The following is a 21,254-nucleotide window of genomic DNA, read 5'->3' as shown; positions in this document are numbered from 1 at the left end:
TGTAAATTGGTTTCGTTCAGAGATTATATATATCTTCAGTTTGAAGTACCATACTTTTTGATAGCAAATAAAGCTCAGCTCTTAGCTATGGTTGAATAGTTTGCTTATAAGCTACCAGTGTACCTTGCAAAACTCTGCAGACCTGTTTTTTTGTAAAGTTTACTAAATCTATCGATAAATAACAGCGATAAATAAAGCTTAACAGTGTGCAGTGTGGCCGTTTTAGTTCACTCTGCAGTGGCATAGCAATCGCTGCTTTTTTGCCAATGCTCAAGTCGGTCACGCTTTCAGTATCATTTTGTCGGCTGTGAACTGTGAAGGAAATTTGTAGCGCCGCGCGCAGTGCATTTTTTTCTGGTAACCTTTTTTCTCCACTTGTACTGCTTTTTCTTGGTTTTTTTTTCTGTTTTTTTTTTTTTTTTCTTTCTTTACAATCTAAGACACAATGCAATATATTTTCGTATGCGTTTAATCGTCGAAGCCAAGAGACATTTACGTGTAATCGAAGCATAAAGCCTGCCTAAAGAAACAACATAATATACATACACACACATTCGTATACAGACACATGCGTGTGCATGTACATACATATTGTATGTGTGTGTGTATGTACTAGGGCCCACAATGGGTTTCAGCGTGACGTGAAGTGTATATAAAGAAGCTGAAAAAAAAAATGTTAATCGACGAAAAGAGAAAATGGGAAAAAAGAAAACACGCAGACATTGTGAAATATATACGCAAAACAAATATTGCACAAAAATTATGTTTTTTTTTTCTCGAGTAAATCGTATCATTAAAAAAAAGTAACATGCGTAGCTATTGCATTTCATTCTAGTAAAACAAAATGCTTAAAATTTTTTTATTTTATTTACAATTTTTTTTTATGTATTGCACACATCATTTACTACGTACCTAGACGTATGAATGTAGTATATGTGTGTATGAGTGTGCGGCGAAAAGACAACGAGTAACAGGGCAGCATTTTTGAGTAACTGTAGCAGTTACTCGCTGTATGTTTTTTCTTTTTTTTTTCCACTGTCGTTGTTTGTTGGTGTACTAAACGGTCTGAAATTGCGTATAAAACTAAATTTAAAAAAGAATAAAAATTTGAAGTGCATTGAAAGTGCAATAAAGTGATGTTTACAACAAAAACAGTTTGAGAATCTCTTTGTATGTATTAGTAACATTGCCATACAAAACAAACGAACTCTGTTATACAGTACGTACGAAAAGTATACACCGCATTAAAAAAACAAATAGACTGCTAACAGACTTTCGTTACGCTTGTAAAATTCCCATTATATATATATATACATATATGTATACATATATTTAATGATTGTGCACATTTCTCGAGCAGTCAGCATAATTTTGCTGTGTACTGTAGCAGTAAGAGCAGAGACGACAACACCAAAGCAAAAATGGCAACGAGCCGCTGAAAACGTACGCGCGCACTCACACATAGATAGAGGGAGAGAAATACATAAACACACACACAGACAGACACATTCACAACGTCCTCGTTCACTGAGGCCGCCGCTACTCGCTGCTAGCGTCGATGACGAATGCGTGTGAGTGAACGAAGCGCGTTTGTGTTTGTGTGCGTCGTGTATATGTATGTATGTATGTGGCACCGCTACCGCCCCCCTCGTTGTCAAGCCAACAACATAGTCGCTCTGCAACGTTTTTTTTTTTTCTAATTCATGCTTTGGGGCTTTTGTATTTTTTTTGCCGTTAGCATCAAATGTGCTCTTTTTTTAAAGCAACAAACAACAACAATATTCTAGTCAAAGAGTAAGCGGTAAACGGCAAGCATATTACAGTAAGATCATAGGAATATTTACGTTTTACACATAAAACATATGTGTATGTACATATGTATGCATATAATTTGTTTTTTTCGTTTTGCTGGCATCGTGGGTAAATCGAGTTGCCGTCTGTTTTTCATTTCTTTCTCTCTCTTATATATGTACACAAACTACCATTTTGCCTCTGCTTCGAAACGTGAAAAAGAGGGGAAAGAAGAGGGCAAACACTTGCAAGCTGCTCTGTAGCGTTCACGGCAGCAGCAGCAGAAGGAACAACAACAATACAACAAAGCGCGTGCATACAGTCGCGTCCCGCTAAAAGTTGTCATATGCGCGCGCTGCTAAGCTACAAACTTCCACGCACATAGTGTGTACACACTGACTCTTTTACGCTGCGAAAAGTAGACCTGCATACGTGTGTATGTACATATGTATGTCATATTTCTGCCTATCTTCTTATCCGTTGTATTCGTCTACCTAAGCGAAATGAACCTTTTTACATGTCCTGCTCGTTCACTTCCGGTTCGTTTGTTGGCTCTCTCCTCTCCGCCTAACAGTGCCTCAATATGCAAGGCTGCCAGAGTATTATGAGTTTGAATAAAATTGCAATTTCAAACATTTGATTGTGGTGGCATCACTATCTCGGCATTGCACTGCAACGTAGCAATGTGTTTTGAAATAAATGCGATAAGATAACAAATCATTTTTGTCTGCATGCAATTTGTTGTTTATTTACTGTTTTGTACACAATATTAATTGCAATAATTACTGGAGACGAGAATATTTGAAAGCCACAAAATGTTGGCATATTTACTAAAGCTACTACATTTCCAATGTTAACAATTATCGCTCTGCGGCATTTCATCAAATTGAGCGATTTGATTCGTGCACCATAAAAGTTAATGCTGTTTAATGCAAACAATATTAACCGGCACACACGCGCCCGCTTTAATTACGCTGGATTTATGTTGAATTTTATTGCCATTTTTCCATTGAAGAATGTGCAGAACTCTCTCTGTTTCTGTGCTCTCTCTGGCCAAGCAGGTAGTCGTGCCGGCCTTCGTGTATGCTGCATTCCGTTGGCTCTCCCGCCGTTTGAGCTGTTGCTATAGGTTGGGTATGCAGCTGCCGCAGACAGACGGCGATTGCTTTTGTGACAGCTGCCGCATTCTCCATAGTTTCTGTTCTTGTTGCTTTGCCTTGGATTACATATTTTCTGTCTCACTCTCTTTTTACAATACTTTTTTTTTGGCTCCCCACTTCCTGTGACGACGGGCCATTCGCCTCTCTGAGAGCAACGATCATACAAGTACCTGAGTTGCTTACTCGTCTGCTCAAGTGTGGCGAGTGATGGATGACGAAAGGCAGAGGGGAAGCGAGCGTGGGGCTTGACCAGTTTAAAATGCAATAACATGTGCTCAAAAATAAAGCTTCATTGTGTATACATACATATGTACATATGTATGTGCATATCAACTGGCCGGCTGGAGTGCCGGCCTTGCCACATGACATCTTCTCTTCCGCAATTCGCATTGGTTTTTTTTTTTATTTCTTTTTTTCTGCGATCTTCATTAATTTTGTCGTGGTATTTGTTGTACTTGACTTGTTAGTGCTGTCTGCATAAAGTGTTTGTGTGATCTCTCGCCAGCTCTCTGTTATGTTTCCTACGCTGAGAGTTGCCGTTATCAGCAGCAGTTGGACGCACACACACACCCACACACACACGCATGCATTTGCATTTTTAGCCACTCGATTACTGTTCACAGCTCAATACTATGTACATATTGTTTTAGCCCACCTTATAGGGCCAGCATATTTTGCCCATATATGAGTAATGCATACTATTATATTTTTAATAAACTAAACAAATAACCATTTTTATTGTTTTTTATTAACTTTTATTTGTATGTTCACAAAAAAAGTTAATGTAACTTTAGGATGTATACATATCACAGGGTATTTCATCTTCCTACTATTTTCTAGTTTTTGCTTTGTTTTGACATTGTCATTTTTTGTCTCATTTCTGAATTAGTTGCGATCTGTTGCTCGCACTCGCTCGGTCTTATGGGCGAGGTGGCCCGACTTTTGCTCTCTTCGTGCATATGCGCTGATGTCTGTCGTGTGACTTTCTTTTTTGTTTTGATTTTTAGTCTTGTTTGCTTTCACCGTATGTTCAGCGAGATTTACATGTGTAGCTACGTGCTCTCTGCTTCTTCTTCTAACAGAGCTTCTTTCGGTACTTTGAACATTGCTATTGATTGATTGCAGCAACAACAACAACAACTACAGTTACAACACGCCCTTTCTACGGTCCTTACGAACTGTTTATGTATGATTTTTGGCTATGTATTCGCTCCGGGTTGAGCTCTCTTTATATACTTGTACCGTTGTATGCAGCTGGCTGTGTGTATGTGTGCGTTTAAGAGCATTACAAACACACACACACACACACACACACACACACACACACACACACATACACAACAGCTTGCCTATTCGTTTTCGTTTGCTCCCTTTTAGAGCGACGTTTACGCAGCTACGCATTTAGTGTCCAGCCCATTGCGATTCAGCGCTGCTACGGTGGCTGCTGCTGCTCCTGCTGGGTGGCCGAAGGGAGGTTTAGTGGTGGCTGCGTTGGCTTGTCCTCAATTTCGGCTTAACTGTGTCCACGTTCTGTATATTTTTTCTTTCCTTTTCCAACTTTTCTTCTTGTGTGGAGTGGAACATGCGCCGAAGAGCTAACCCCACTCGCTACAATTGTTTTTTATACCCTGAACCCATTTTCAATGGGAAATCAGGGTATAATGGTTTTGTTAAAAGTATGTAACAGACAGAAGGAGGCGTGGCAGACCCCACAAAGTATATATATTATTGATCAGGGCGACGAGCTAAGTCGATTTGGCCCTGTCCGTCTGTCTGTCCGTCCGTCCGTATGTATGAACGCGTCGATTTCAGAAGATATAAGAGCTAGAGACTTGAAATTTTTTTTCCTAGGTCCGTGTATATCACGCGCATATCAAGTTTTTCTTTTTATATCGATAACTACTCCCGATAATTTATTATCGATCAAAAACCTTATCGAAAGCTAGTTATTTAATTATACCTCCTACACCTTTAGAGCTAGAGCTTCCAAATTTTATATGTAGACTTATATGCACTTTATACAATTTCGATTTTTTTTGTAATTTACCCCCCACCCCTATATCCACCCCCTCACCCTCACCTTTGTAAAAGGCGTATTTCAAGTACTAGAGACTTGTGCTTTGGAATGTGCATACATTTGAATATTATGATTATGTTCTGAAAGTTTCTTTAAGATTGTACGTCTAGAAATTAAAATATTCAACAAATAAATCCCTATAATGTTGCCCACACTGCAGCGCAGCACAAGCGCAGTCGCTGCTTACTGCGCAGTTAGCAGAGCGCGTTCTAATACGTGCGTGTGTATGTATGTGTGTCGAAAAGAAGTGCAGACTGACTAGAATATCAGATTAGAGGGTTCAGGGTATATCCTAGTCGAGCAGTCTCGACTAGAGTCTTCTTACTTGTTTTCTCTCGTTTTCTTTGACTAAACTTCGCCAGCTTTGAAATGCGCTGCAAAGTTTATTGGGTTAAGGACATTATTATAATATTTCCTTAGAAAACTATTGAGATAATTATGCAGGGTTCTATTTTTAAAGTTCCTTTGACATACATTTGTTATGCAAATTATAATATACAGTGACGAACTAAATTATTGGCACAGCAAGCTTTTTAAACTTTAAAGCAATTTTGTAAATGTCTTTTAACGTTGCCATTCCTCAATAAGAGCTTGTTTTAGGTCGGCTTGTTTTGTTATTACCCGATTTGAGATGCGCCTCTCCAATTCTTTCCACAAGCGTTCAATTCTATTTAAGTCTGGAGATAGTGGTGGGTGCGGTAGCCATATTTTGACGATATGGGCAGAATGCTTGGGGTCATTGTCATGTTGAAATGTGAACGAGCTTGGTAGTTGTAGCTTTTCAGAATTTTTTTAAAGGTTATCACTCAAAATATTTAGATACAAATGTTTGCCCATTATACCGTCTACAAATACCAATTCGGGCACAGCAGCAACAGATATGCAACCCCAGCAGACCATCACCCCACAACCACCATGCTTAACGCTTGGCGTAATTTTGATTTTGTGAAACGAAGTATTCTGCATTCTCTAAGCAGTTTAACGCCCATCCGATCGAAATATATTGAATTTCCACTCATCACAGAAGAAGACTTGACTTCAATAATCAGATGGCTTGCTAAAATTTTCCTTAGTGTAGTCCAAACGCTTCTTTTTATAAGCACCTTTGATGCACGGTTTTCGTCTAGCCACACGCACTTTGTATTTGGCCTTGTGCAGTACTCTTTGTATCGTAATCGGGTGCATATCCTTCCCCATTTCTTTTGTAGCTTCAGCAGCAATCTGGGTAGATGTTATTTTGGGATTCACTTGCACCTTTCGAACGATTTTCCTGCATTCATGGCTGTTCAACAACTTAAGGCGACCTGTATGTTTATGAACTTAGCAGATTACGGGCTTCCTTAGAGCGCTGCACATAGCTTCGAATAGAAAATCGGTTTCCATTATCTCTATAGTTTATGCATAAAATTTGCCTTGATCATTCAAATGCAGGATAATTTTCCTCTGAGCTATCGATGTCTCTTTTAGCTTAGGTGTCATTATTAAGAAAAGTAACAAAATATGCTGAATTCTTACAACATTTTCTATATTAAAATTCAAATTTGCGAAGCTTTAAATAAAGAAACATAACATATAGTGAAATTGCCAAAATGATTTTGCCCAATCGGTCAAATTGTTAAAAACAAAATACTAAGTGTGCCAATAATTTTGTTCAGCAAAATCGAGGTTTTTTTTTTTTTTGGTTATTGAATTTTTAAAAAATGTACGATGAAGTTTTTCGGAATATTTATTTTTGTATAATTTAAAAAATTCCCTATTTTATTTGGTTAATTTCTTGTTTCACCAAAAAACTGTTTCAAAATACTTGAAAAATTGCCATCAATATTGAAAACCTTGCTGTGCCAATAATTTAGTTCGTCGCTGTATATACAGCTGGGCTCATAGAAATATCGGTGCGACTGGACAACCAAATTTAATAAGAAACCACAATATTTTAATAACAATTTGAAACAACTTGTAAAATGACTACATTATTCAATAAAATTAACTAAACAACTTCTATAGTTCATCATTAAATGAGGCTGAAAAAAGAAAAATTAAATTATTTTATTTTTCATCATGTATACTTAATAAATTGAATTTAACTAAATATTTAAGCACATTCAATTGTACGTTTTTTCATATTAATTTTACATTGAAAAGTAAATAAAATTATAATAAATTCATAAGAACTCTCACGGCATTGCGTAAAGCAGAAGAGTACAGATTTTTCTGCATTTGGGTATTGAGCATGTTTCTGATGCTTCAGTTTCCTATGTAAAATTATAAGAGGTTACGAACTAAACACAATTTCAATTCATAAGAGGCTTAATATTTTATGAGTTGTGAAGAAGAAGTAAAGAGAGGGTCAAAATATATGGAATTTTACAAACTAAAGAATATTTTGATTAAGCGGCGTACAAAGTATCGAGACTCGACTGTAGTAGTAAACTAAACCACTAAATTTTATCAAAGTATTTTCATGCTTTTTGATTATAATATACAAACAGATCTATCTCTATTTTATGTTCAGATTTCTAATTCATATGAATAAAAAATCACATTTAACACATTTAGCAAAATACATATGCATAATTGAAAAGTGACTTTCGACAATCCAGGCGAAATTGCAGCTGCCTGAAAAGCAGGTGATATATCATCCACTCATTAGCTGAGCTAGTTGGAAAATGCCAGCCCAATACCAAGAAAAATGTTTTCAGGCTCCTTAGCGAAAGAGACATTTTTAGAAATGTTAGATATATATTAATATTTGAGTAATTTATTTTAATCTAATAGAAATTTCAGTTAAACACCATATAGATCTATTATGGCGTACTTAAAAACAGTCCGAATCATAAGGATTTAAGAATGTCTAATGAATTAATTCCTAGTAATGGCATATGGACATCTGTAAAAAAAAGTTTGTCTATATATTCAAAAAGATATTGCATTTGCGTTTGGATTTGGATTTGTCCTTAATTCTTCGGCATTCTATTCCAATAAATAGAGTTTAAAGGATTTTTTTAATCGAAAGACATACAAATTGTTTAATTTTAATAATCTAATCGATTTGACTAATTCATCGTGAATAAAATATTGAAATTAGATCTTCTATCTTGTATTGAAATACATCTTTCGAGATATTTTTAACTGACTTCTAATCGAATTGATTAATTCCTCATAAATCTCTATGCTCTCGCACTCAGTTTCCCAGTTTCCCAGCTCGAATATATAATTTGCAGCTTGCTTTCCAAGTAAAAATCAGTTTGCAGCTTGTGTCCCAATGTTCCACCTTTTCAGATTTCCACCTTGCAAGGTCCAGAGCGAGAGAGCTTCCGAGAAGACAAAACATCTGCCCCTGAATCAAGAAAAGTCCGTCATAAAAATGGCACGCTTCCCGGTAGATCGAGCGTTGATCGCTGCTCGGGTCGAGTCGAGTCCAGTCGACTCGTGTGGGAGTCGGGTGGTGGGTGGTCGCTCTATCTCTTTCCCTCTGCCTCTGCCTCTGGCTCGCCCAGGTAGAGCACGCGTCAGGCACGCGCGACTTGCGCCTCCTTCCTTATCCCTCTCCGTGCAGGTAGCCTGCAGGACTCTCCGCCCACTGGTGCAGATATGGGCGATCGTTTAAATAGCTTTGACTCATTCCTCCGCACTTCAGTCGAGTTTCACTCGTGTCAAGTCTAACTTGTGCCTTACAATTTGTGATTCGTTACAAATATATAATATTCCCTATATATAATTCGTGTGTGATAACTATATCCTTAAAAATGGATTTCAATTTTGATACTGTGACACCTTCAACGACTATGTCGTCCTTCTATAACTTTAAAATGGCAAGGTATGTTGGCGCTCTCTTATATATTATCTATATCCAGATATATCCAGTGTTGGCCTCGTTTAAACAGATATATCTGTTTGCATATAGTTTGTATAAATATATTTAAGCGGAATTTTGCATTTTGGTTTTCGAAATTTGTTACACATTATTTCAGCGTTTTTTGAATTTGTTTAGGGTGATAGCTCTACTCCAGTACTTTGGCTGATAGAGTTCTGTTTTTTTTTCTAATATATTGTAGTCTGAAAAACTGGTTCTTGTTTGTAAATATGCTGTATTTTTAAATACTAATATAATTATATAGAAATATCGCCTTTGTTAATGGGCTTATGATAGGGCGACAACTCTAACTAATCTAGTCTCTACTGAAAATTAAGCTAAAACAAATTCTGTGATTTATCATAATTATAAGAAGGAAATTCGATTGGAAATCTGAATTAAAGATCGCTTTTGTTAATGTGCTTGTGATTTTGGGATACAAAGTGGCAATGATGTTTGCTCTCTCTCTTTCACACACACACACACACGCATACAAATTTTACTGTAAACCGATAATCTTAATTATATGTAATATGCCTGCCGTTTACATGTCGCTCTTTAGGTAATTGGCATTTACTCTAAAAAAAATCGCTTGCACATTCACACACATTTGCAAATTCATACGCACATGCAGCAAAGACACTCACACTCACACACACATACACACATTAAGTAAGAGAAAACAATGCTTAGTGCACGTCTCTTTGATCATATGTTAATTTCCTTACCAATTTCTCATCTCTCACTTCCAACAACAACAACAACCTTAGTAACAACCGCTACACAGCTGAGCGCGCCAACAACAGCTACAAGGAAGAAAGAGAGAGAGTAATATAAAACAGTCTACAAAGAAGAAGAGACAAAGTGCCCGCCAATATATTTGATACTAGCTGATAAAAGTAAAAAAGAGAAGGAAACGAAAAGGCTTTAAACGCAACTGTTTGCGTTCCAGTCTACGACGAGAGCCTGAAAGAGCTCTCGCCAGGCAATAAAATACACTCATAGACACACACACAGACACACTCACACACACAGGTTCATACAGCACCCGCTCGCTCACTAACACCACACCCAAAGCAGACGAGACAATTTGAGCATAAACCACAAAAAAAAAGAAAAATATAGAACAGCAGCTGGCAGCTGAGAGCGCTGAGCGCCAATCGACCAAGATACAGAGAGAGAGAGAGTAGAATTCGAAACTCTCTGATCTCGTAGATCGAGACATACGTGCGAGAGAAAGTGAGAGAGAACGAGAAAAAATCTTCAAGTCTTGTACAAAAGAACGACGCACTGAGAGTATTTTGCAAAAAATACTCGTGCACACACACTCTCAGGATATGTACGGCAACAATAATCCGGGTAGTAACAATAATAACGGTGGTTATCCCCCATACGGTTACAACAAGTCGAGGTAAATTTTAACTTCAGTTTCTTCATCTGCAAACATACCAACAACTACACACACAGACGCACACATACACACAAACACACACACACAAACACACACACACAAACACACACACACAAACACACACACACAAACACACACACACAAACACACACACACACAAACACACACACACACACAAACACACACACACACACAAACACACACAAACAACACTATCAAATTTCCCCATGATCCCAAACAATAAATTTCCCTTTATACACACACCCACACAAAGGAACACTCACACACGAACACACATACACATAAAAACACAACTACAGCCAATTAACGTACCAAAAAGTTATATTTGTAGCGCACACACAGAAACGAGTTCCCACTATTATTTTTGTGTCCCAGTTATAATTTTAGCTGCAAACAACAAAATTTGTGTAGCCTATTTTGCAGCTGATTGTAGACTTAGACAATTCCCTACCTCACCCATACACCTACTTTTTTTTTTGCTAGGCTCAATTGATGATCTGGCAACGTCGCTGTGTGCATTGGTATATATATATATATATCCCCCCCCCTTTTTTTTTTTTTAAACCCCTATTCTGTTGTCTAATTAAAGTGAAACAAAAAAATCGAACGTAACCTATCAATATACTAAAATAACCCAACACACACACATACATACACATTTACATGCACACATTTTCTTTAGTTTTATCTACAACAGAAAAACGGAAAAAACAAAGAAAACAAAAAATTTGTTATTGTTTTTTCAACAACAATGGAAACTCTTGAGTGTGCTACGATAACAACAACAACAACAGCAACAATAACTGAATGCAACAACAAGTAGAAGCATTATTTATCTGATTTGTACTAGATTGTACAGTCAAAAAAAAAAAAAAAAAAAAACGAGAGTATAAATTAAGCACATAGAGCAGCCCTTAAGCTAACCTCAAAATAAGATATGAATACAAATCAATCTATATGTGTAAAGCGTGTGTAGACTACAGCAAAAACAAAAAAAAAAAAAGAAAAAAAATAAACAGTCTCGTACTCCTCAGTTAACTATTATACATAACCGACACGTAATACCCCCTCTACCTAAAATTATGATTTGTAGCTCATTTTAAAATCTAAACACACTCATATTTAGAGTTTTACTTTTGTATGGTCATTGCATCCGATAAGCCCCCCACTCTATCTCTCGCTTCATCTGGGAAAGCTGTTGCGCTCCATACTTTACGCTTTACGTAGCTCTTTCGTTTTGCGCTCTCTTTTTAGCATTTACAGTTACGTTTTTACGTTAGTTCGTTGCGTCGTTTCATGCTCCCATTGATTTTCTCACATTTTGCATATGCATAAAATACATATATATATATAAATATATAATTGTATATGTTTATATATATATATATATATATATAATATAGAGAGAGAAACTATACTGAAACGATTTTCTGCAGCGCTTCGCATCGCTAACGTCACGTAACGCAACATGTCACGTAACGCAACGCGTCGCGTCGCGTTCTGTTCGTCAGTGTCTTGCAATACAAATGTGATAAATAAAAAGCAATAAATATAAGGAGGAAGAATAAAAATACAAAAAGAAAAAGAAAAAGAAGAGAAAAGAGAAACAATACTCAAATTAACTTAACGTAACGTAACGTAAGGCAAGCTCTTCCACTCGAACGTAACTGTAACTGCATTTAAATATAACAGAAATACAACTAAAAAAGAAAATCAAAAACGAAAACCAAAAGCAAGATGGAAAAATACGACATTTCCAGTTTCAACGTGATTTGAGAGCAGATTTCGTTGAATATATCAATATATTTTTTTCGGCCACTGAGAGGATTATAGTAACGGCCTAACAACGTTTTCGTGGTGCGGCCTTTGCAACCTAAACAGCCTCACGATGTACCGGTAAATGTTCTCTTATCTAAAAGAAAAAAACTTTTCAAAATCCAATTTTAGTTTTCTTGTAATTCGTTTTGTTTACACCATCAAAGTTATTGTAACTGCCTTTTTAATTTTCACCACTTGCTTTACGTTCTTTGCCTCGCTTCACAAATCACAAAAAAAAAAAAAAAAAAAAAAAATACCGCCCGCTACTTCATTTCACTCAAAAATGCATTTTCCCTCATAGCATAGGCTAAGCTTAAGTTTAAGCATAGATATCTCTGTCTCTCTCCCTTGACTGTTTTTTGCTGTACTTACACACACACACACACACACATAGGCATAAGCACATGGCGACGCACTCGTGCCGAGTGCCTGTGTTCTTAGTTGACCTATTTCGGTGGGTCAACGGCGCAGCTTCATATTTGTAGGTCCTTGAGCTGCATGATTCAACTTCCTTTTGATTGCCAAATGGATAAAGCGCCAAATGCCAAAATGCATAATAAAAAGTTGTGCGCTGTTGCCGCACTTCATACTCCAAATGGCGTCATCAGATTTTTGTGCTTTTGTGCCCTTAGATTTATTGCTGCATGCGGCGGTCAAACGTAAACAAAAATCGACAACGATAGCGCAAGCGAGAGAGATAGAGCGAGAGCGAGCGAGAGAGAGAGCATGCTGCGTGCTCGCATGCATGTGTGTGCGTGTATCACGTGCTCTCGCAAATCTGTGTCAGGACCTTGACATATGCCCGTAACAGTCGCAGTCGCCGCCGCAGCAACAGAAGCAGCGCTGTTAAGCTTAAGTTATGTATTTGTAGCCATGTAAGTTAACATTAAGCAGTGCAGCAGCAACAGTTGTAATGTTTGTTGTTGTTGTTATAATAAATACACAGACACAATCACACAGTAACTTAAACACACACACACACACACGCACAAACACAGTCAGCCAGGTATAGATTTCCCTTTATATATCTATATATCCAATGCATAACAGACGAATTGCCCATATTTCCTTCTCACTCTTAAGCACTGCAACAGCAGTAGCGAATCTTAAATTAAAAGAAAATTTGAAAAAGAAAATTTATACAAAGCCAACAACAAGTTTGCCAGGCCTTGAGGCCGCAACAACATCAGCACCAGCAGCAGCAATCATCAATGTCAACAGTCAACAATCAAACAAACGAAAATCAACAATCAACAACATCAACAGCGGCAGAAACGATATTTAACAGCACGTAAACTACAGCAACTGTTATTCAACTCCAGAGCAGCAGACGCTGTTATTTAACAGCAGCAGCAACAGCAACAGGAGCAGCTTTGCGGGCGTTGCCACATACAGGCAATTAGCAAAGTTTATTATTTTTTTTCTCTTTTTTTTCGTGTGCTAAAAAATGTTTTTTTTTTTTTTTTTAAATGAAAGTTTGATACAAAAAAAATATATGAACGAAAAAACTCCTTTGACTATAACTCACACATACACAACATAACACACACACCCACACAACACCCGCATCGATTAATCGATACATATATGAATATGTATATATGAATTAATATCTGTGTTTATCGATCTATTTGCCAGTTGATTTAATTGTGTAGACATGATCTCTTTCCACAGCAGCCAAGCAACAGCAGCCTTATCAAGCGATCTCAACAAGAACAGCGAAAACAACGACAGATACAAACGCTTCGATTGTATTTAGTGTGGTTGCTTTTCGCTCCACTTCATTATTATTACGATTATTTTTAATATTACTATTACTATTGTTTGAAACAAAGAATATATATAAATACATATATATATTATAACACATATATATATATAATAAAACTGGTGTGATAAATCTCTGTGAAGAACCCAAACAACAAAATGTTCCTTAAACGAAGACGCCGTCAACGCCTGTAAGTAAAGACTCGTCCTATTTACATTACCCTAAAAAAAAAAAAAAAAAAAAAAAAAAAAAAAAAAAAAAAATATTAAAAAAAAAAAAAAAAATGAAAAAAATAAAAAATACACGTCAATTAATTTCCATCATTCAACAAAAATTGTCCATGTGGTCCTCTCTCCTATTTTTTTAATTTTTTTTATAAATTTTTTTCAAGTGAAGCTACGAGTTACTCGATTTTTTTTTTTTAAGTGCAGAGTAAAATTATCTTTTTATTTTCAAGTGCTTAATAGGTATTCCTTTCAGTGTAACTGGAATTAATTATAAATATTCTTTGAAGTGGAAAAAGTAAATTACGTCCGCAGGCAATTTTTTTCAGTGACACCTAATGTAACTAAAGATTTTCGTCCGCATTGTCTAAAAGGGGTATCCATTTTTTTCAGTGTGAATAAGAATAGTATTTTTTTATAATTTTTTTTAAGTGCATCAAAAATATGAAATATGTGTCCAGATTTTTTTTCCAGTGTAAAGCCAAAAGTAAAAACAAAAATGATAGTGTATTTTTTTTCAATTTTTTTTAAGTGCAAGCATGAATAAAAAAATTACATAAAATTTTTTCCAAGTGCAAACAAAAAAAAAAAAAAAAAAAAAAAAATTGAATATACAAATTTATCAGTTCAAAAACATATTTTTTTTCTTAGCGTTTGCATTGCGCAGAGTTATTTTTTGGATATCTAACTCTGCTGCTTTCTTATTCAGTAGGCATCTAGTAATATTTGCCTTCTCTCTCTTTCTGCATTTAGCGCCCGAAAGGCTGCTATAAATTATGAAAATCTCCCATAGCAATTAAGTTAGTCTTAGTCTAGCTATAAGTATGATAAGGTAAAGCAATGCGCGTAAGCTCTTGAAATTAACAGCTGAGCAGTTAACAGCTTATAAGATGTTAAATGTGGCTCTGTTAAGGTTAACAGCTGCACACATTGCGTTGCTTCTTAGATCTAAATGCAAATGTCCACCTTAAGTTAGTTTTTAAGTCAATTCATTCATACATTCAAAAATTCACTTCACATATTTCGAAAACCAAGAACCAAATTGCGCCTTAAATCAGTCTTAATTTAATAACCTTCTTTTTTTATTATTAATAAAAAAACTGAAATAAAATTATATATATATTATGTGCTAATATTGTTATATTTTCTTCTCTTCAATCAATCAATCAATGAAACAGCGGTGGACGTGTATTTGGCATGTCTCATTCACTGCCATCGGGAATGGTATGTATTTTCTTCTTCTGCTTCTTATTCTTTTATAGTAAATACAATAAATTTTTATATTTTATTTTGAACATAAAGTTCGAAATCAATCAAAGTCAAATTTCATTGCATGAGCAATAAAAAGAATTAAAAAATAATATTAAATAAAAAAATCAATTTGCAATTTGCATTGATAATTGAATTTTTGTTTGGTTTTCGTTTTTGTATGTTTATGCAAAATATATTTAAAAATTTATTCTAGTTGAATGTTATTGAGTTTGTCTCATTGAACGCTCCTGGGGCACACACGCTTTTAATCAGAATTAAAAAAAAAAAAAAAAAATAAATACAGTTTTTGTGGATGCTCTCAAAATATAGTTACATATATTTATACGAATATTTTCACTTAAAGAAAACGTAAAATAATCTAATTAAATAAATACAACTTTAAATTTGATCATTTAAAATTTGCATTTTGGTCAGCAAAACAAAATACAAAACTTAAAAACAAAGTCACAACAACAACAACAACAGAATTAAACTGAAACAGCAACAACAATAACAGCCACACAACAGTAACAGTAACAACAACAGCCAAAGTCACACAACATCAAGCAGCAGCAATTTTATTTCTTGCGCTGCTAACAACATTTCAATAACAGCTCTCTGCTGTTAATAAGTTAACCTTACCCATTCTCTTACACACTTCCGTATACACGCTCAGTGCTGTTGCAGCCAATCAATGTCATAGACCCACATAGACACACATAAATATCTCACACACACACACACACACACACATACACAGACATGCATATATAGCTGGCAATTTGTTCGGTTTTTCTTTATTCATATTCTTTGAGAATTGCCTTTGTCTTTCGTTTTGTCTTTTATGCTTTATGCTCACAATTTGCAATACCGTTTGCCTTAAAAAAAAAAAGAAGAAAAAACAAATGCCATTCTGAATGCCGTTAAATACAGTTACACACACATTTACACAAACACACGAACATAAACAGAATCAAACATGAACATAAAATCAGCAAAAGCTACAAGAGAGCTGAGTGCTGTCCAAAGTTAAGATGCGTCTGTTAAATAGCAACTGTTAAGTACGCACGTTACATTTTGAGCATTTTAAACATTTTCTATTCAAGCAAAACTTTAATTTTTCTGCAACTTAATTAAGCCTTAAAATAACAAATTTGTAGACAACTTTTGTGTGTTGTTGTTGATGCTGCTGAAAAAGTGAGAAGAGAGAGAGAGAGAGAGAGACAAAGAGAAAGTATGTATATCGATAACAGCGATAAAATAAAGTCAATATCTCAACAAGCGAAAAATATCCACTGAAAAAATAAACTGAAAGATACAGCGTACAGCGTTTTCTGAGGCCAACTCTCAACATTAGAATATCTTTGTATGGTTAATTTGATTACAGTCACGTTATGCGTTCTCACCACAGGACACAGAATTTACATTTCCAAGTTCCTCGTCGCGTCGCGGTTACAACGATTTCCCTGGGGGCAATGGCGGCAGCGCCAATTCCCTCGGCGGCAACATCTGCAACATGCCAATGGCCAGCAACAATTCGCTGAACAATCTGTGCGGCCTATCGATCGGCAGCGGCGGCAGCGATGATCTGATGAACGATCAGCGCACAAGCAACACCAATTTGATAGTGAACTATTTGCCGCAGGATATGACTGATCGCGAGCTGTATGCCCTATTCAGAGCCATTGGACCCATCAACACGTGCAGAATCATGAGAGACTATAAGGTGAGTGCATTTGTTCATCTAAATCAAGTGAAGCTATAAATTCATTTAAGAAAATACGACAATTATATATTACTATATATATATTTTTTCTCTTCCGATTCGTTTAGACTGGCTACAGTTTTGGTTATGCTTTCGTGGACTTCACATCGGAAATGGACTCGCAGCGTGCTATTAAAGTTCTCAATGGGATCACAGTGCGCAATAAGCGGCTCAAGGTAAATATAGGGAAAATGAATTAGAGTCTGAAATAGTATGTAAAATATAATTGCTGATATAATTACTATAGAGTTAATGCATAAGTGAACTAGTTCAAATGAACTAATCGAACATTTAACATTAATTTTAACTGATTCTCGCTCCGATCTCATACTCCAATTGATATAGATATATATATATATAATACTTACGATCTCTTACTTCTGTTGCAGGTTTCATATGCGCGTCCTGGCGGTGAGTCGATCAAGGATACAAATCTGTATGTGACCAATCTGCCGCGCACGATAACCGATGATCAGCTGGACACGATCTTTGGCAAATACGGTTCCATAGTGCAAAAGAATATACTGCGTGATAAGCTAACTGGGCGGCCAAGGGGCGTGGCGTTTGTGCGGTAAGTTGCAGAAAAACAAAAAACAAAAAAACTAAATAAATCCATGTATATCGATACCAATCGATAACAGCTGGATACATCAATAATGTTCTCGCATCCAATCAACACTTTCCATTCTAATCATCTGTTTTTGTTTTTTTTTTTTTTTTTTTTTTTTTTTTTATTTTCATATTTCACATTTGTCTATTCCTACTAAATATATATGTGTATATATATCGAAATCGTTATCGATATCTGCGATGCATCATCTATAGCTATAATAAACGCGAGGAGGCACAGGAGGCTATCTCGGCGCTGAACAATGTTATACCAGAGGGCGGCTCCCAGCCGCTGTCCGTGCGCCTGGCCGAGGAGCATGGCAAGGCAAAGGCGGCGCATTTCATGTCACAGATGGGAATGGGACCGCCGCAGGCGCCGCCACCACCACCACCACCACCACCGCACATGGCGGCCGGCTTCAATAACATGGTTCACAGAGGTAGATCATTAAAATCACAACAGCGCTTCCAAAAAACGCATCCCTACTTTGATGCACAAAAGTTTATCTAAAACAAAAGAAAACAAAACTGATCAAACAACCCAAACAAAGCAAAGTAATGAAATGAGATGCAAATTTTCAAAAAAAAAAAAAAAAAAAAAAACCTAATGAAAATGCCCAAACAACAGACCAGTTTATGCATATGAAAAGAGAAATCTTATATATATATATATATATATATATCTATTATATATATATATATATATATAATTTTTTTTTATTTGACAAACAACACACCAACAATCCAACCAATCAACCAACTCTAACCACGTCCCAAGGAGAAACACAAAAAAAAAAAAAAAAAAGAAATCATAAAACAAAATCAACTTTAAGCATACTTAATTCTAAATATAAAGATAATTTCTTAGTTCTTTTTTTTTTATTAGCAATATTTTTTCTATATAATAACAAAAAAATTTCCTGTTGCAATTTTTTTTATTTTTTTTTTTTGTTTTTTTGTTTTTTTTCTTTAATTTGATTCCCATGTAAAAATAGAAGAGAAAAATGTTCGCTATATATATTATAAAATATATATTCAATTAATTATCTATATATAAATATGGTCAAAATACAAACAAATTGAATTGTATATTTGAACAGTAATTTTTTTTAACACAAAGAAAAAAAACCAAAACAAAAAAAAATATTATAAAAAAAAAATGAAAAAAAAAAAGTAAATGCGTATTTTTAACTTAAAATTAACTTTAGATAATACTAACGAAAAACAAAAACAAAAACTGGAGAAAAAAGCAGGCAATTTTTTTTAAGCTGAAAAAAAACAATATTTTTAAATTTGTTTAGGTTTTCCACAAATGAGTTTTAGTGCAGCCAAGAAAAATAACTCAACACACACACACACGCACACTCATACACAATCACACAGATACACACACACACACATAGATACACATCAATAAAAATAAAAAACAAAATAATCAGAAATAAATTGAAAAACGCAAAAAACCGAACCCAAGTGCCGTAGAAATTGTTTTTCTAATCCTTAAACAACGATCAACTCATGCATAACAGTAAACGAAACAAAAGACACTAATAGAGATATCGATAACAATTTGTCGATAACAATATCGATGACAGTTTAGCTTTGTTTGCTGCGCTGTATTTAGGCTTGGAGCAAACAAGCAAATAATATATATATATATCAATTTTTTTTACACATATACACATACATATATACCAATCTAAATATATATATATATACACTTAAAGAAAATGTGCTAAAGAAATCCAACTTTTTTTTCGAGTGTATGTGTGCAAAAATGGAATAAAATGGACTGAGCTGCATATAAAATAATAAAAAACGAGACACAAACTAAAGCAACAAAAATATCCCACGGCAAATAACTAAAAAAAAACAAAAAAAACAATTAAGTAAATAAAAGAAGTGGTTTTTTTTTTTTTTTTTTTTTTTTTTTTTTGTGGCATAGCATAAAAAATAATTTATAAAATAATAATAAATGAAATCAAAACTGAACTGAACTGAACTAAAGGAACTGAAAATTAATTTTTTTAAATACAAAATTAAATATATAATTAAAATAATAATAATAATAAAACAAAAACGTTGCCCTGATTGAACCATGCTACAAAAACAACAACAAAAACAAAACAAAAAAATAAAACACAATCGCATCATATTTATGATTTAACAAACCAACAAATTATTCTCATAACATATATAGATATATAAACAAAAGTAAAGTAAATTTATATATAGATATACATATAGTATATATATAGATACCATATAACATATATTGACTATATATATATATAAACGTATCTATATCTTGAAAACATAGCGTTAAATTTTAAATTATTTAGTTTGTAGTGCGTTACAACAACAACAACACCAGCAACAACAACAATAACAACAACACATCAACGCAACGCCGATCGACAAAAGCGAGAAAGCATATATATATATATATATGTATATGTATATATATATTTGCCTCTCTCTCTATATATATAAATATATACCTATGTATATATGGAAAGCGAAAAAAAAAATAAAAAGCAAACGCAAAACAAAAAGAAAAAAAATTTTTTTTTTATTTTTTTTGTTGCTGTTGCAGCAAACGAAAAGGCCAAAGCAAAATGCAAAAGCAAAACGCAAAAGCAAATGCAAATGCAAATAATTTTTTTTCCCCCAACAGAACAACGGTAAACATGTGCGTGTTTGTGTGTGCCTGTTCTGAGTGCCTGAGCTCGTGCGTGTCTGTGTTTGTGTATGTGTGTGTGCTGCGCCTCTCTTTTTTTTTTTTTTTTTTTGTTCGTTCCTTTTCCCGATCGTGTTTGCCGCAAATGAGAACGCCTGAGGCGGGCGCGCAGGCTTTCTGTTCTGTTCACAGCTCAAATGAGAGAGAAAGAGAGAGAGACAGGGACAGGGACTGTTTGACATGTTAAATGAAAGAGGCGAAGCTTGTGCGGCGCATGGTAAGTATGCGCGCACTCACGTAGCCGATAACGGGGTGCGCTTGAACTTGAACGCGTCATGTTATCGATCGTGCGACTACATGTTATCGAACATCAATTTTTTGTATTTTTTTCATGTGTAAAAAAAAAAAAAAAAAAAAACAAAGAAGAAACAACTAAAAAATAGTTAATTTTTATTTTATTATTTTTATTTTGTTTCCATTCAAGCGAAAAGAATAGAAAAAAAATTAACGTAAAGTAAATACGGAAAACACCCCCTTATCGGTTCCGGTGCCAACCAGCCCGTTCCATAACTCTGAGTATGAAACGCCTAAAACAATAAACAAAAACTAAAGCAAAAATAATTAATAACAAAATAAAAACTCTATATATATGTTGATATTTTTTTTCATATTTTTTTCCAAGTGTATCATGCATAAAAAATTTGTACCTGTAAAAAGGATAACAATATTCAGTTCTTTTTTTTTTCTTTTTTCTCAAGTGACAAAAGTGTGTGGCGGGGCTCTATTCTAAAAAAAAAAAAAAAAAAAAAAAACTATATACCTGTAA

General features: G+C 34.9%; 1 protein-coding gene across 16 annotated transcripts in view; it reads left to right on the top strand.

Moving 5' to 3' along the window:
- Positions 1-253: 253 nt before the first annotated feature.
- Positions 254-21,254, top strand: part of LOC6585041 (protein sex-lethal) — a 25,477-nt gene continuing 4,476 nt past the window's right edge. For 2 of the 16 annotated variants that reach the window (XM_015161057.3, XM_015161052.3), the window contains exons 1-7: positions 254-357; positions 9,652-10,292; positions 15,302-15,347; positions 16,786-17,100; positions 17,208-17,315; positions 17,529-17,710; positions 17,965-18,188. In XM_015161057.3, the coding sequence (XP_015016543.1) occupies positions 10,219-10,292; positions 15,302-15,347; positions 16,786-17,100; positions 17,208-17,315; positions 17,529-17,710; positions 17,965-18,188 (949 nt within the window). In that variant the 5' untranslated portion in view covers positions 254-357; positions 9,652-10,218. Of the gene's footprint in view, positions 358-8,658; positions 8,846-9,651; positions 10,293-11,892; positions 12,210-13,769; positions 14,090-15,301; positions 15,348-16,761; positions 17,101-17,207; positions 17,316-17,528; positions 17,711-17,964; positions 18,313-21,254 lie in introns of those variants that run through there. The other 14 variants (XM_002010645.4, XM_015161053.3, XM_044011495.1 and 11 more) reach the window with 13 other exon arrangements.

Source organism: Drosophila mojavensis, unplaced genomic scaffold (assembly GCF_018153725.1).
Source record: "Drosophila mojavensis isolate 15081-1352.22 unplaced genomic scaffold, ASM1815372v1 contig_136, whole genome shotgun sequence".
Taxonomy (NCBI): Eukaryota; Metazoa; Arthropoda; class Insecta; order Diptera; family Drosophilidae; genus Drosophila; species Drosophila mojavensis.
The sequence above is the reverse complement of the archived record's forward strand: the minus strand, read 5'-3'. Positions and strand labels throughout refer to the sequence as shown.